The following is a 14,231-nucleotide window of genomic DNA, read 5'->3' as shown; positions in this document are numbered from 1 at the left end:
GGTGGTCGGCAGAGCATCAGGGTGTCCCAGGGGTGCTGAGCACCCACTGCTCCAGCATCAATCAGTGTCCGTTGCATTTCTGTGGGCAGGTAGGGCTCAAGACAGGGAGAGGGGAAGGACGGCGTGAAAGCCCAGGCTAAGCTACAGGAGAAGTGCAGGAACCAAGAAAGCCCATCTGAAAACTAGCGCTGCTGTATTCTGCTCAAGTTTCCTGGATGGAAACGCATCCACGTGCGCTGGGTAACGGATACCCAGGGAAGCTGGCCAGCAGGCTCTGCCGTGGGTCTGCTGCGCACTCGCTCCCTACGTGGCCCGGGCATGGGCAGCGACGCCTGCTGTGCTGGATTTTGCCGCATGTGGAAAGTTCATCTGAGCAGGACATGAACAACATTGCCGGCACACCAGGTGCCCTGCGCGTGCACCCCCGAGACCACGTGCTCACCCTCAGACATACCAGTCCTCCCCGGCTGTCTGTGGACCGGAAATTCTAGAAAAATATCCAGACTCCTCAAATTCCTCCTGGATGCAATTGCTGAGCTTTTCCAAATGCATAATAGCCTCTGCTTTACCCCAGGACACTTACTGTGAGTTACCTAGACACGGTCTTTGGGGCAGGGAGAAGCCATGAGGCAAAGCCAGCTTGCCATATCCCCAGGCAGGTAGCTGGGTGCCCAGGAGCAGAGCAGACGTGGGGAGCTGGTTGTGCCGTGTACGTACAGGGCTCCTGGTTACAGAGGGCTAAGCTTACTGCTCCGCTGAGTGGGGATGTTTGCAGGGGGAATGATAAGATAAGTGTCACGATTTTAACCCTGCTCAGAGTAAGGTGCCCCCCAAGCGCACCTGCAGCATGGAGGGTCTCGGGTGAGGAAATGGTCCTCCTGCAGCAGCCTTGCTTCAAAGCAGCGGTGGAAAATGTGTGGAAGAAAAAGTTCCAGTGGGTAAGCAGGGCCTCAAAACTATCCCCCTTTTTTAAACCAAGAGAATCTTCTGAGATAACTTCAACGATAAGAAAAGAAAAGGTCTTGAGCCCAACCCGCAGGTAAATCGGTGGGTGAAGGTGGTGATGGTGGCAGGCACACAGCTGCTGAGGATGAGGATGAGGATGAGGACGAGGACGAGGACGAGGACGAGGATGAGGACGAGGATGAGGACGAGGACAAGGATGAGGACAAGGATGAGGTGAGCTGGGATGGTGGAAGGGGGACAGCAGAGGGCATAGCACGAAGTACTTCACCTTAAGCAGATAGCTCGGCTGACGTTTGCTTTGCAGTTATTTGCATCTGCGAACGAGGGAGACGAGCAGATGTGTGAGCACAGCTGGAGACCTTGTGGCCGGGAGGTGGGGGGAGAAGGCTCCCAGCCCCCGCTTTGGCATAGCTGTCCCCCAGCTTGCAGCAGGCAGTGTGGAGCATCAACTGGGTGCAGGGCTCAAGGACTCGAGAGAAATGTTTCAGGAGATGAAGGGAATGAGGTCCCAGGTACATTGGCAGAGCTCCACCATGGGCTTTACTGCCTATATTTTCAAAGGATTGTACAAGTACTAAATAAACCACATAGATTCCAATGACATGGAGATTCAACAGAGCCTAATAATACAGGCTATTTAGCTATATTTATTTAGTGCCCACATACCAAGAAACACTGTAGGCTCCTAGTGGAAGCCTTAACATTTCTGTTAAACACTTACCTAGATGTCACATTCCCTCTTATAAGCTGATGCATGTTTCTCATTTTTCAGCTGAGACTGTATTTGGAGAAAATAGCAAACCTTGCATTCTTTTTTTTCGTATTAGAATTTTTTCCGTGTTCTTGTAAAATACATGAAAATGAATAAAAACACTTGCAAAAATCAAATAAAGCAGTACTAAATTTATCAAATGCCCAGGAGCCAAATAGCAGAATCCCTTTTTTAGACAGATCATAGTCAGAGAGCGCTTATAGGTGCGTTTTCACGGACGTGGGTCAGACGATACAGGGGAGAGTGTCATTCTCTTTTGTCTGGTGCTTTTTTTGAAAGAAAATACAGACCATTTCATGCAGTGTTGGTTTTCCATTTTGGTTTTTATTTGCAAACAAACAAAAATGTGGTTATGTTTTTCATACTTGTTTATTACTTTTTTTTCTTGATGTTTTGCTCATTTGTTGGCTTTTTTCCATGTGCGTATGCCTATTCACTTACCCATTCGTTTATTCACTCTTTCGTTTACTAGTTTTTGTTGTCATTTTGCAAATCATCTTCTGATGCCTTCCAGGCTCAGAGGCCGTTCTCCCATTCGGATGTTTGAGCCTGGTACCTCCAGGACTGCGCTGGGGCCCTGGGAAGCGGTACGCACGCAGGGCCAGCAGGTTCGGGCCCCCGCAGCTCTGGCTGGTGGAAGCTCAGCAGTCTAAGATGCACCTATGACTCATCTAGAAAGCTCTGCTAGTGGTAAATCTTTCACCGGTTTTATTGACTTCCTCAGGCAACGTTGACCTCGGAGCTTATTTTGTTGTGTTCTCAGCATCCTTCATTAGCATTTTCCTTCCCACTGTGGATATATATATAAAGCTGTCCTTTCATTGCCTTTCGAGTGTAAACATACTAGGGTACTTCTTGCAAAGGGACTTTTATGTATTTATAAAGCAAGGTCATTATGGTGCAAGCGGTTACTTGAGTGCGCCACGTTCATGGACGCTATTTTATTTATATACCGGACTACATTTTTGCGTCTGGGGAAGAGTGAGTAGCTAAGGCTTCTTGTGCCATTAAGACAAAAAAAAAAAAGTGAAATAATCAACAGATCAAGAGTTGCTCATGACCACATACAAGGAAATGGAAATGCTGTGAAAATTTATTAGAGGGTGTCTATGTTATGATGTGCCCAAACCACAGAGAGCCGGAGCAGTCTGGCTGAAAACCAGAGTATTTTTATGCCGCATTGTGCTCAGGGTGCTACAGGGGCGGTAGCGCTTGGTCTTCTCCCACTGTCTGCCGCAGGTCCCGGCCACCTCCCGTCACTGCGGCGAGGCAGGAGGGCAGCAGTGAGCGGTGTCCGCCCCTGGGGTGCCCGGATGGGGGTGCGTCAGGCTCTGGGCACCCCTCTCCATGGAGCAGAGCCAGCCCATGGAGGTGGCGATGGTGTTCCCTTCTTTTTTTTTTTTTTTTTGCTGAAACTGTTATCTCTTTGTTGGATGTTTTTTGTGGGGGCAAAATTCTCTCTGGCACCACCAGAGAGTATTTGGCTGTGTAGGTAGACCTCTCCCAAGAAGAAAATCCTTGTGTATGTTTAAAATCACTCCCCTGTTAGCACTGATTCGTACAAGCATCTCGTTTACAGGAGACAGGAACCAACAGAGTGTTTCCACGTGGTGTGGAAGGAATGTGTCTTTTGCACGGTAAAAGGAAACATCGATGTGGAAGAGAGGAGTGTGCAAGATTGCCTGATTTGCACAGAAATGCAGCAGGTGCAGCAGAGAAGGGAGACTAGAACTGAGAACAGAGCTGGCAACGTTGGGGACAAACATATGTTTTTGATAGGATACTTTTTGGCATGTCTAGCACAGAAGTGTTGCGGGATTTTAATTTATTACTTGCTGGTTCTACAAAACCAGAATGTGCATTAAGGCATTTACTAAACAGCTGCTGATGTAAAGATCCAGTCCTTTCAACTTCATGTCATCTTCCTAACATTATAATGCTAATTTTTGACATAGTGTCTGTAGGGCCTGTACGCAGAGGCAGATGCTGTAAGATGGTGAGGCTTGCTGAATGCAGGCTTTAAGGATGATCAAGAAGGACGTTCTCTTCTACCTCATTAAACTAGATATCTTCCTTGTATAATCACAGTACAGCTATCTTTGGTAGGACTCTTTGGCAGGACCTTTTCCAGGACTTCTTCTGTATGAAGAATAATTGGCCTTAAAAGAGAGACTTATCAGAGAGGTTTGAGGGAATGTGCGTTTCCCCCTTCAAGTCTGCCAGAATAATTGACTCCATAGCCAAAAGGCTGAAACGTGCCTGAGTCAGCCAAGACTCTGGCTGCAGCTGTCGAGCTGCTGGCGAGGGTTTCTGTCCCTGCTGCTCGAGCCGGGGCTGCGTGTTTTTGGTGTCGCTTTAGTGGGCTAAACCGGGAGGACTTTGAAGAGCTGTCGGGAAGAGGAAGCAGCAGCTCCGGGTTAGTCGTTTCACCTTAAACGGTTGTTTTGACGGCTGTTCCAGGGCTGCTGAAAAGTGCTGGCTCCGAGGTGCCTGTCCAAGCCTCCCGTGGAGCCAGCTGAACCAGGAAAAGGGACGGGGACCTGGTGGCGATGCAGGAGGTTTGGGGGCTGCTGGCTCCCCCGGGCACAGACCCGCTGCTGGGGAGCTGCTCCGGCTGCTCGGGCACCTGCTGGCAATGGGAGGAAGACTGCCAAAACCAGGAGGAAGGTCACAAAAGCCATACCGTAAGGTGCACAAGATAGGCAAGATAAACATGTATGTACGCTGTAAGTTCTTCTCACATCCTGCCTAAATACTTCCTCTGTGCAGTTACAATTAAACAGTATATTGGTTTAGAAGGTTGTCTGATTGGTGTGCTCAGGGGCTGCCAGCAAAGAGCTGTAGGTATAAAAACACAATCAGATTTGCCGTGCAAACCGTGGTTCATTCGCAGACGGCACACCATAGCCCAGGGCCCAGCATTAGGTCTACGGCTGAACCATGAGGTTGTGGGTCCTTGGCAGGGTAGAGCTGCTTCATGTACAAGGACAGTGTGACCCAGGTCATGTGCCAGGATTATTCCCGAGATGGATGGGTTAAATCAGCAAGGTTAACAGGGAAATCCTGCTGGGAAACATGTTCTTGATCCTCTTATGCAGCCTCTGGGCATCCCAGCTCGATTGGCTGGGACAGTGCAGGGAACTGCCATTTGTATGGTGTCTTACATGTTATAGCGGCTGTTTTGTATTTTATTAAAACAGATCTACTAGTATCTGGAGGGGCGTTGGCTGTATTGGCAGTACTGGGACCAGATTCCTCCTGTTATTCTGCCAGGCTTCATATGGCAAAGGGGCCCTGAAGCTGGAGCCGCTGGCCTACCGATTCGAGTTCAGGATGGCTGTGCGTCACTGAAGCGATTCGGGGCAGCCACAGCGAGCTGATGAGAAGCTGGTCTTTGTAGTCCGCCGGGAATTGCAGGCAGCGGTCATGTTTAGCATCACTGTTTTCAAGTAGCCATAAAAAGAAATGTTTGTAACATTTTAGGAATCGAGCTGGAATACTGGCTCCATTGAAACCAGTAGCATAACTCCCCCTCAGTTCCACACGGCCAGGATTTAACTCTCCAAGTGCAAAGGCACTCCAAGTTATTGATTTGCTCACCGCGACTATCTCTGCTAGTTATAAACATCAGTCACGTGCATGGGATGCATGTGCATGGATAAATAAGAGTCACTGAAAAGGATGAGAAGAAAGTCTGTGACTGCATCTAGCATAAGCTGTTCCCATTTATGTGCTTCCTTCACCACTCTGATCTGAATCAGGAAGAACAAAGAATTCTCTGAGATGCGATTTATGTAATCACAAGGAATCCAAAGGGCTAGTTTTTTACTGAAAATTTTCAGCCCTGCATTTTCCATCATCTCCACTAAAAGGAAGCGAATGTCTCAGATGTGGATGTTTTCCAGGGAATTTTCTTTCCATATCTGAAAACATCTTGTGTTCACAAAGCCCCTAATGAGTAAATGTGATCAGAATGACATTGATTTAAATTTGGGTAAATAACAAGCCTTGGGGAGATGTGGAGGAGCTAACGTTTGGGTTTGTGTTCATATCTGCTTAGTATTTTCAATTTTAGGAAAGCGGAAAAGGGGTATGTTCCTGGAAAAGAGCAAAAGGACCTTTTGAGATGTGTTACTATTTATTCATATCCCTCATCAGACTCAGCACGTCTACGCAAGGGGCACACCATCAACCTGCCTTGTCCTCTGACCACCTCTCCCAGCTAGCCTTCTCCCTTTCGCACAGCTTTTAGGGAAAAGTAGCCAAACGCTCACGTATCTCCGGGAGGTACCGTTGGCATCGCGGCGGCGCCTTGGCACAGACCTGCGGCAGCCCGGGGACGGCTGGCAGGAGCGCCTGCACGACTGCTTAGCTTGCACTTGTCAGCGCCCGCCGCTGTGCTGTTCCGTGCGTGCTAACGCACGGGGTCGGGCACCAGGATGTCCAAGCCCCGCTGTCACCAGCGCACGGATCGCTACCGCGTTTGGCAGGCTGACAAGGTGCACAAAAGCACACTGCCACCATTCAGCTCGAGCAATGTAAAAAGCTCTAAATCTCCTTCCAGGCCTTGACAAAACTTCCTCTGGCTGGGACTTGGCAGCTCTGGAAAACAACCAGGCCCCGGCCAGGAGCTCTGCCAGCAGCCGCAGGCTGGGAGAGACGGCAGCCGGCAGGCAACGCCAGCAGTCTGGCGAGCGGGCTGTTATCTCTACTGTACGTGAATCCCGGTAAAATTAAAGGGAAGCCTTCATGAGCTGAAAGAGATCTTCAGTAACAGCAAATTTAAAGAGAGGAGGCTGCAATTTGCTTGAGCGGCCTGGGGGACTAGCTGCCAAGTAGCCAGAGGGCCACGGAGAAGTGGCCCTGCAGCAACCTGCCCACCTCCCATGCCTGAGCAATTGGCACCAGTGATTAAGAGGTTCATTAAGATAGGTTTCCTTCCCATCCTTCTGGGTCCCTTGGAGCCGCCCAGCTCCTCTCCGCAACATGACCCCCTCGGCACCCCGGGTGTGGGCACCCAGTTGTAATATTATAAAGTCGTCAAGCCTTCCGAAACTATTCAGTGAAGAACCATCTAAGTATTTTAAAAGTGTGGACCATAAATCCGATGTACCAGTAACTGATGCGGGTGTCATAGATATGTCATTTTATGTGAATGGTAGTTATATGAATTACATGCCGTTCCTGGTTTCACACTGCAGGCACCTAGACCAACAAGTTGTAAATAAATGTCTTAAAGAAAATTAGTTATTTTTATCTAGTGCTCTCAATTTTCAATTTGAACTAATATTTACTTATTCTATCCAACTGAAGTTAAAATAAAGGCTGGCTGATAAGTATTTGTTTAAACTTAAGAAGCCCCCAACTTTTCTTTCTTTCTTATCTCGGTTTTCTAGACTATCAGCTCGCTGTCACTAATTGCCCCACCTAATCACTTTTCCACGAGGACGCAGCCTGGGACTGATATGCGCCAAATATTTGGAAATCTGAGCTTTATCTGTTAAAAAAAAAAGCCCCCGTTTTGTTGGGGGGAGGGAAGGAAGCAGACTACTAAACACTTTCCCGCCGTATTATGGCCCGGAGGAAGGCCCATCTCTGCGCTGAGCCCCCTGTTCCCGCTGCGGCTGCGACGCGACTGCCTTGGATATCTGTTAACGGGGAAATTTCCGCGGGCATCGGTCGGGCTTCATGCACCCCGGGCAGCCGGAGCTGCGGCTGACACCCTTATTTCCGCTTTCTGTGTTTCCTTCCCCGGCGTCTCTCTGCGCAGGTTATATACCGAGCTCTGTCACCGCCCTACGCGGCCGAGGACCCGTACAGCGCTGAGGCCCAGGAGCAGCTGAAGATCACCAACCTGCGCGTGCGGCTGCTGAAGCGGCAGGGCTGCCCCTGCCGCGCCGAGGGCCTGCCGGCCAAGCCCCCGCAGCTCCTGCACTTCGCCGTCTACGACTTCATCGTGAAAGGCAGCTGCTTCTGCAACGGCCACGCGGACCACTGCGTACCCGTCGCTGGCTTCAGGCCCGTCAAGGCAGCCGGCGTTTTCCACGTGGTAGGTAGACACGGAACAGCGTCGGCACGGCAAGAGGCTAGAGGCTTAAGAATAGTAGGGACAGTATGGTTTGTTGATCCGCGTATACGGTGTTTGACACATGATGCCCTAAATTCAAAACACACTAAGCGAAAGCAGTCTTTAAAAAGGAGGTGGTCCCCAGGAGGGGTTGAGGAACTGCACTTCCCTTGTGTCTTGGTTTAAAGTGCAGTAGGGTCCACCAGGACCCCCTTCCTTCAAGGCTGCAGAAATAGTTACTCCACACCAAGTTAAGTTTTTTTATTTCAGGTGGATCCTTAAAGAAAATTAAAGTCACTGATTCCCTTCTTTCCTCAAATCCTAACCAGCAATAACACAATGTCTAGAAGATGATAAGTACAGGGCATTATCATGACAGATGTTTCCCTGAAGGCTGTAGGGATCTTGCGATTGCCGTTGCTTCTGGAGGTTCCTCAGGTACTGAGTTGGGTCCCAAGCCGAGAGGCGGGAGAGCTGGGTTTTGGCTCTCAGTCCCAGGGCTTTCTGTTGCGCTTTACCTCACATATCTCTGGATAAAAGCCCTAGGCTCTGGTTGCAAGGGAGCTCTCATCACAAGAGCCGTGAGTTCAGATCCTTCGAGACTGACAAAGACCCAAAATCCAGGTCTCCCACATCCTGAAGATATGGCTTATAGCCACCAACCCATTGGAGGAAACACGGGCACTGCAGCAGCCGAAGCGTTTGCCACCGTGATGGTCGGCACCACCAGGTTCAGTGCCAGCTGCGCGGCTTGGCTGGCTGTTCAGGACGTGCCCAGCTCAGCGGCGCCCCAGCAGGGTGCAGATGCCTCCTCGCCCAGGCGCCGAGCCACGAGGAGCAGCAGCGTGCCCACACCCGGGTGCTGCGCAGGCAGGGCTGTCTGCCCTCACCACCAGCAGCTGGTGGAAATCATGTTTTCAAACCTACATACCCACATAGTGCGCTCAGGGCAGGGTCCAAACCTCTCTTGTAAGTACCCAGATGGTTGGGAGTACCCAGTGATCTAATGACGGCTGAAAACCAGCAGAAAATTGCTGTAGTCTCTGGGCTGGGCCCTCTTAAGGTTGTTCTCTCTGCCTGCCTTGGCTGGCTCTGAAAGTACTAGTTTTTCTGGCACAGGAGAGGTAGGGAAGGTCAGGGCAGTTAAACATATTGCATTGAATAAGGTTAAAAAGAGGAAGATCATAAAAACATAAGCCAATTACTAGAGGTAAGAAGCTTGGCGTCTATCCAGCTCTTCAGGGAACTCTCATTTGAGTTGAATTATGGTCTCAAACATGAAGCAGACAGCGTGTTTCTCTTCTAATAGAGCTAGTCTTGCAACATCTTGAAAATATACAAATTTGAAAGCATGCAGTGCTATGATTGATAAGCTCGTTTCAAGTAGCACTACTCTGGTTTTCACAGATGTTCCCTGGGCAACAGTCCTGAAAGAAGCTGTTTTCTTGGGATTATTTCAGTGTGATACAACTGCATGGGAGTGTGCCCCAGCGCACCGCTGAGGGTTATAGTAGAGATGGAGCCAAATATACTTCCAGTACAACTGTAGCCTGTAGAAATAGTAGCGCATAGGTAACAGGGAATGGTGTGGGAAGGAATCAAAGGCCAGGATCACACTGAAAAAACAAATCAAGAAATAGCAGCAAGCCCCCGCTCCAGGCCCTAGGGAACCGGAGAATTAAACTCCAGTTATAAATATTTATGTGGCAGGAGTCCCAAAGGTGAAGTTTCTGCGGTGAAGTTAACTCATGTTGCTGTGTCTCAGAGCTTTCTCTGTGTAACCTGTAAGGGATCAGCCAGCGTAAAGGTCATGTAGCCCCAAGGTTCGCAACAGGGCCCTGCTGTAGGGTCAGGGAAGTGATGTTTCCTCTTCCATTATCATGTTTTTTTTATTTCCAAGAAGATATCAAAACATAGGTGTGTGCAAAAGAGCAGAAAAGGGGCAGAAGATGGTGGGAACTAGGAGAAGTCAAAGAAAATTCTGAGAAGACAGGAACTTTTCAGAGAGGGAGCATTTCTGCAAGTTTCCCCTGAAAAAGTCGTCTACTTAAAAGATAATTCTGAAGAATTGTGGTCGATGGTTCTGGTTTGATATGAGGACTTCAGTCTTAAGTGTTAATTTTAAGGTATCTATATCTATAGGGGGTTATAGCAGAACCCTCATTGTAAAATCAAGGGCAGCAAAAGCTGACACTTACATTTTGCTGTATTATTATATTATTATAAAATTGGACACAGTTTTTGTGCTTGTTTTGACTGGCATGCTCCTGAAGGATACTGCCAAAGGGAGTATCCTTCTCCCTTCTCCCTTCTCCCTTCTCCTTAGGGAGATAGCATCATATTTCAAAACGTTGCAGAACCTTCCAAAAAAAAACTTTTCCAAAAAAGTGTGTGCAAGTTTCCTTCAACCCCTACTTGGTCTCAGCCCAGAGGCAAAATCCTAGCTACAGGCTTGTTTTCAGTTCCTACTTGGCTAGTGAAAGAACTAGATGTGGTACATTTGTTTAGTTGTTTGGCTGATCTGGGGAGTAAGCAGGGGTGTCCTGGTAGCCCTGGCAGTAGCTATCAGGTCTCAGACAGACCTCGCAAAGCACGCTGAAGTATTTCAGTCATCTCACTTGGCAGCCAGGGAGAGATGGTTCGGCAAAGCCGAGCGCAGATCGGTGGAAGCTGGTGGCTGCCACCTGGATGGGGATTTGGTGCAGGACAAATGAACCATGGGGCCAGCAAGCCCTATTCAGCTTGGGACATCAGCTGCTGCTGCTGCAAGGGTTCCTCCCATGATATTGGGATTTCTCTCTTCACGAGCTGCAGAGGAAGCCTGCAAAGAGGACGTGGCTACCTTCCAGCGATGGCCAGGGTGCTGCATGTGGGTAGTATAGTACTGACAGGGCCTGGTTAAATATTTGTGTGCAGAACAAAACTGTCAGGGCGATACAACTACTCTTCCCCCTTCCTCCCAAGCCAGTTATGCAAAGGGTCACTCCCCAAATCTCAACAGCCCAATGCATGCCCGGAAAAAAAGTGTGCAAGAACAAACACACCTCACACCATACCACGCAAAGCAGCTGAATCAGTTTGTGAGCGGGGTTAAATGGCGAAACACCAGTGCAAGCAGAGAAATGGCTTCATGGATACGGGAGATCCCTCCTGATCCTCGGGGGCTGTCAGAAGACTTTTCTCAGGCTGATCCCTAGCGCAGGCAGTACCTCCAGCCGTTCAGTCTTGCAGTGCATGCCCAGGCCTTTACCAGCTAAAGCACCCTTACTGCCCTGTTCTGCACATCTTTTACCTGCCTCGCACAGGGAGTGAGAACAAGTTAACTACCTGGTTTTGTTCTTTCTCTTGTTCTCTTTTTCATCAATGACAGTTTTAATTATATGATACAGTCATTTTATCTTTGCTCTGAGGAAATAGGGAGCTACAACTTATAGAAGAAAAAACATCTGTCTTGCTAGGCAGTGTGAATATTCCTCCCCTTTCCCACATGGCTGACTCAATGGCTGTTATAAATTGTTATCGTGCTAAATGACATCAAAAGATGCGGAAGGTCTTCTCCAGAGTGACTGACAAGATGCCTATTGTACCAGGAATGAAAAAAAAAGATATCCCCCACACCCAGAAACAACAAAACTTTGTATTCTTTCATAAGAACAAGATAGGAGATGAGAGTTTTCTCATGCATAAATTTGGTTGCCTAGTACTTAGGGAAAGAATACCTTACTACATATTAACAACTGCCAGTAATCATAATTTCTAAAATTGGTCCAGTGGTCTGAGTGCAAGATCATTTAAAAGCTATCATTAGAGACTCAGCATGAATGACATGATTTTCCTTTGGGCTGTTATCATGCCCATTTTCCAAGAAAGGAAAGAAAAATAGAAAAAATACAATTTTAGCAGTTCCGGGAAAGTCTACCGAAAACAATTGCCCCTCCCCGCTATTTAGTCTATCTAGTTAGACCATAAGGTCTTTGGGACAGTGACTTCCTTTTACTGTGCATTTGTGTTGGACTCTCTATATAAATGAGTGAGTTCTTGTAATATGAAACAGGTGACTGAATGCATTTCTTTTTCAATACAGAATTTCTTTCTCACTACGCTACATTTTGGAACATGATAAACAGGGGAGAGAGTATTTTATAAGATTTAACCAAGAAAACACATATACTTGCAATCTGAAAGGAAGCATTGGAAGGTAATAATTCAGCAACAAAAGGCTATGGAAGGAAGCATGCCCTAGCAACTGTCTTTGTATATAGAAGTCGGTCGCTCGTTTATCTTACACAAGTCAACTTTTGTAACACTGTTTGCATTATGTCCTCTAATGACTAACGTTGCGACTGGGCTGTCAAGCTAAGAAGGGAAACAGTGTGAAAGTGAACCGGGATGTAAAGACCCCCTGACAAAATGAAAAATGGTATGAAAAAGGATTTTCTGCTTAAATGAGTCAAGAGCCGTGTGAATGGTTAAGGCAGTGAGACAGACTGGGAATTGTGTTTGTGTACTTAGCAATGCTCCATAATGACCCCAAATGGATACGCCTTATAGTTAAATGTAGATTGAGGAGAATGAAAAGGGAGGGGAAAAGTGATCTTTCCATTGTCAATACCTGCGGGTCAAATTCTACCTTCAGAAAGATGCAAGAGCTACTGGAGAAATCGCCGGGGCCGGGTTTACGTTTCCCATCTCTGCCCTGGGCCCTAGCAGAGCGGCAGTCCCTATTTTTCGGCTGGGTTTCTCAGCCCCAGCTTCCCAGCTGCTCTGCAGCGTAACGCGCCGTTCACAGGGCGCCGCAGCCTTGCATCTGGCCGTGTACAGCTCTTCCCATCACGAGTTTCTCCCAAGCGCAGACCGTCTGCTAGCTGCTTTTTGCATGCCACTGCTTCCCTTTTCCTTCTACTACTTCTTCTTGTCCTTTCTATCTCCTATTTTTAGCTGCCACAGTATTTCTTTCTAATAAAAAGAAATCCCTACCTGCTTACGGGCTACAAGAAAGGGCTTGCAAATATTTAGTTCTTTTGTTGTTTCCGCTATGGAAAAATCTTTTCTGTCATACTGGAATTATGCAGAAGAAGAAAGAGGTTTTCTTCAATGGGATAAAGCTGGGCTGGAGAGATTTTTGAAGCAGAGCTGTTGGGGGAGGTAATGGTTATAATGCTATTGAGAGAGAAAAAATACGTGAGCCGGAGGCAAGGTTTTTGAAGTACTTAGGTCGGACTTATCATTACATTTCTGGAAAAAAAGGAACAGGAGAAAGATGATATTAACTAAGCAGTTACAACGTGGAGCACGTTATTAAAGAGCCCCTTTCCCTCCCGTCCATTCAGCTCTTCAGCTCGTTTATCGTCTCTGAAGTCTCTGGGGCAGCTGCTTGCTTCCTCCTACCAGGCGTGTGCGGAGGAGCTACTTCAGCGCTCGGGCCCCGGGCTGCTCGGTTTTTCCCGGCGTCCGTCGGGTGATTTTGCTGCGGGCGGTGGGGCCGGCTGGCCGCTTTCCCTCCGCTGCGTAAGGAGAGGGCCGGCCGCCGCGTGCTGGCTGCAGGCGAGCGGCTGCCCCCGGGGAGCCAGCGTGTTTTAAGCTCCCGCTGCCCTTAACGCCACGGGGACGGGTAGGGGGCGGCGTTTTAGCCAGAGGGCAAAGTCACAGCCAGGACCACAATCTGGGATGTAGAAAGGGAGCGGATGTGTCTAGGCTTTTGCTTCTCCCTGCCTACGAGTACGTGGTCTCGTTTACGGTGTCCAACCCGGGGGACAGGGCCAGGGGAAGCTGGGGCGCCGGGGGGCGAGTCGGGTCCTGCCTCTTCTGCAGCGCGAGATACCCACGAGCATCAAGCGACATAGCCAGAACAGCCATTCCCCGTTCTCTCTCCTTTTTCCCACCTCCCTTTTTCTTTTCCTTTTTTTTCCCCCCACTCGCTCATCCCTTCTGCCTCTTCGTGGTTTCAAGGGCCGAAGGATTTCGCGAGAGCCCCCCCCCTGCTCGGTGCCGGCAGCATTTCCGTCCTGGCCGGTAGCAGCTCCTCGCGTGCAGCGGCTCGACTTTCCCGCTGGCACGGGAACGACCTGCTCTCACCACCCGGGACCCGCAGGCCCCGGAGAAACGGGGCTCACTTAGACCACGCAGCGCTGCCAGCAAAGCGAGGCTCCTCCTGGCGCGAGGCTGCAGTACCGTCAGGCGAAGGGGGGGTGCTCGGCACCGGCAACTTGCCGGCTCTCCTTAATCCGATGGCGAACCTGCACTGGGGTACCTCAGCGCTCGTCCGACACCGGCAGTTACGGAGAAGCCAGAATCGCTGTTTTCTGGGGGTTTTTTTAAAGCTTTTGAGCGAGGCAGCGCGTTTCCGTGCCCCCCAGGAGAACCGCGCGGCGACCGCGGATCAGCGCCGGGAGCGTTACGCGCCGCTCTGCCTCGGCGGCTTGCGAA

The 14,231-nt window shown here is 49.2% G+C and overlaps 1 protein-coding gene across 3 annotated transcripts in view; it reads left to right on the top strand.

The window, feature by feature from the left end:
• NTN4 (netrin 4) overlaps positions 1-14,231 on the top strand; it is a 50,940-nt gene that overhangs the window by 15,505 nt on the left and 21,204 nt on the right. For all 3 annotated transcript variants that reach the window (XM_068938053.1, XM_068938043.1, XM_068938063.1), the window contains exon 3: positions 7,509-7,787. In XM_068938053.1, the coding sequence (XP_068794154.1) occupies positions 7,509-7,787 (279 nt within the window). The remainder of the gene's footprint in view (positions 1-7,508; positions 7,788-14,231) is intronic.

Source organism: Struthio camelus, chromosome 1 (genome assembly GCF_040807025.1).
Source record: "Struthio camelus isolate bStrCam1 chromosome 1, bStrCam1.hap1, whole genome shotgun sequence".
NCBI classification, from domain to species: Eukaryota; Metazoa; Chordata; class Aves; order Struthioniformes; family Struthionidae; genus Struthio; species Struthio camelus.
This window is presented reverse-complemented; position numbering and strand designations above follow the sequence as displayed.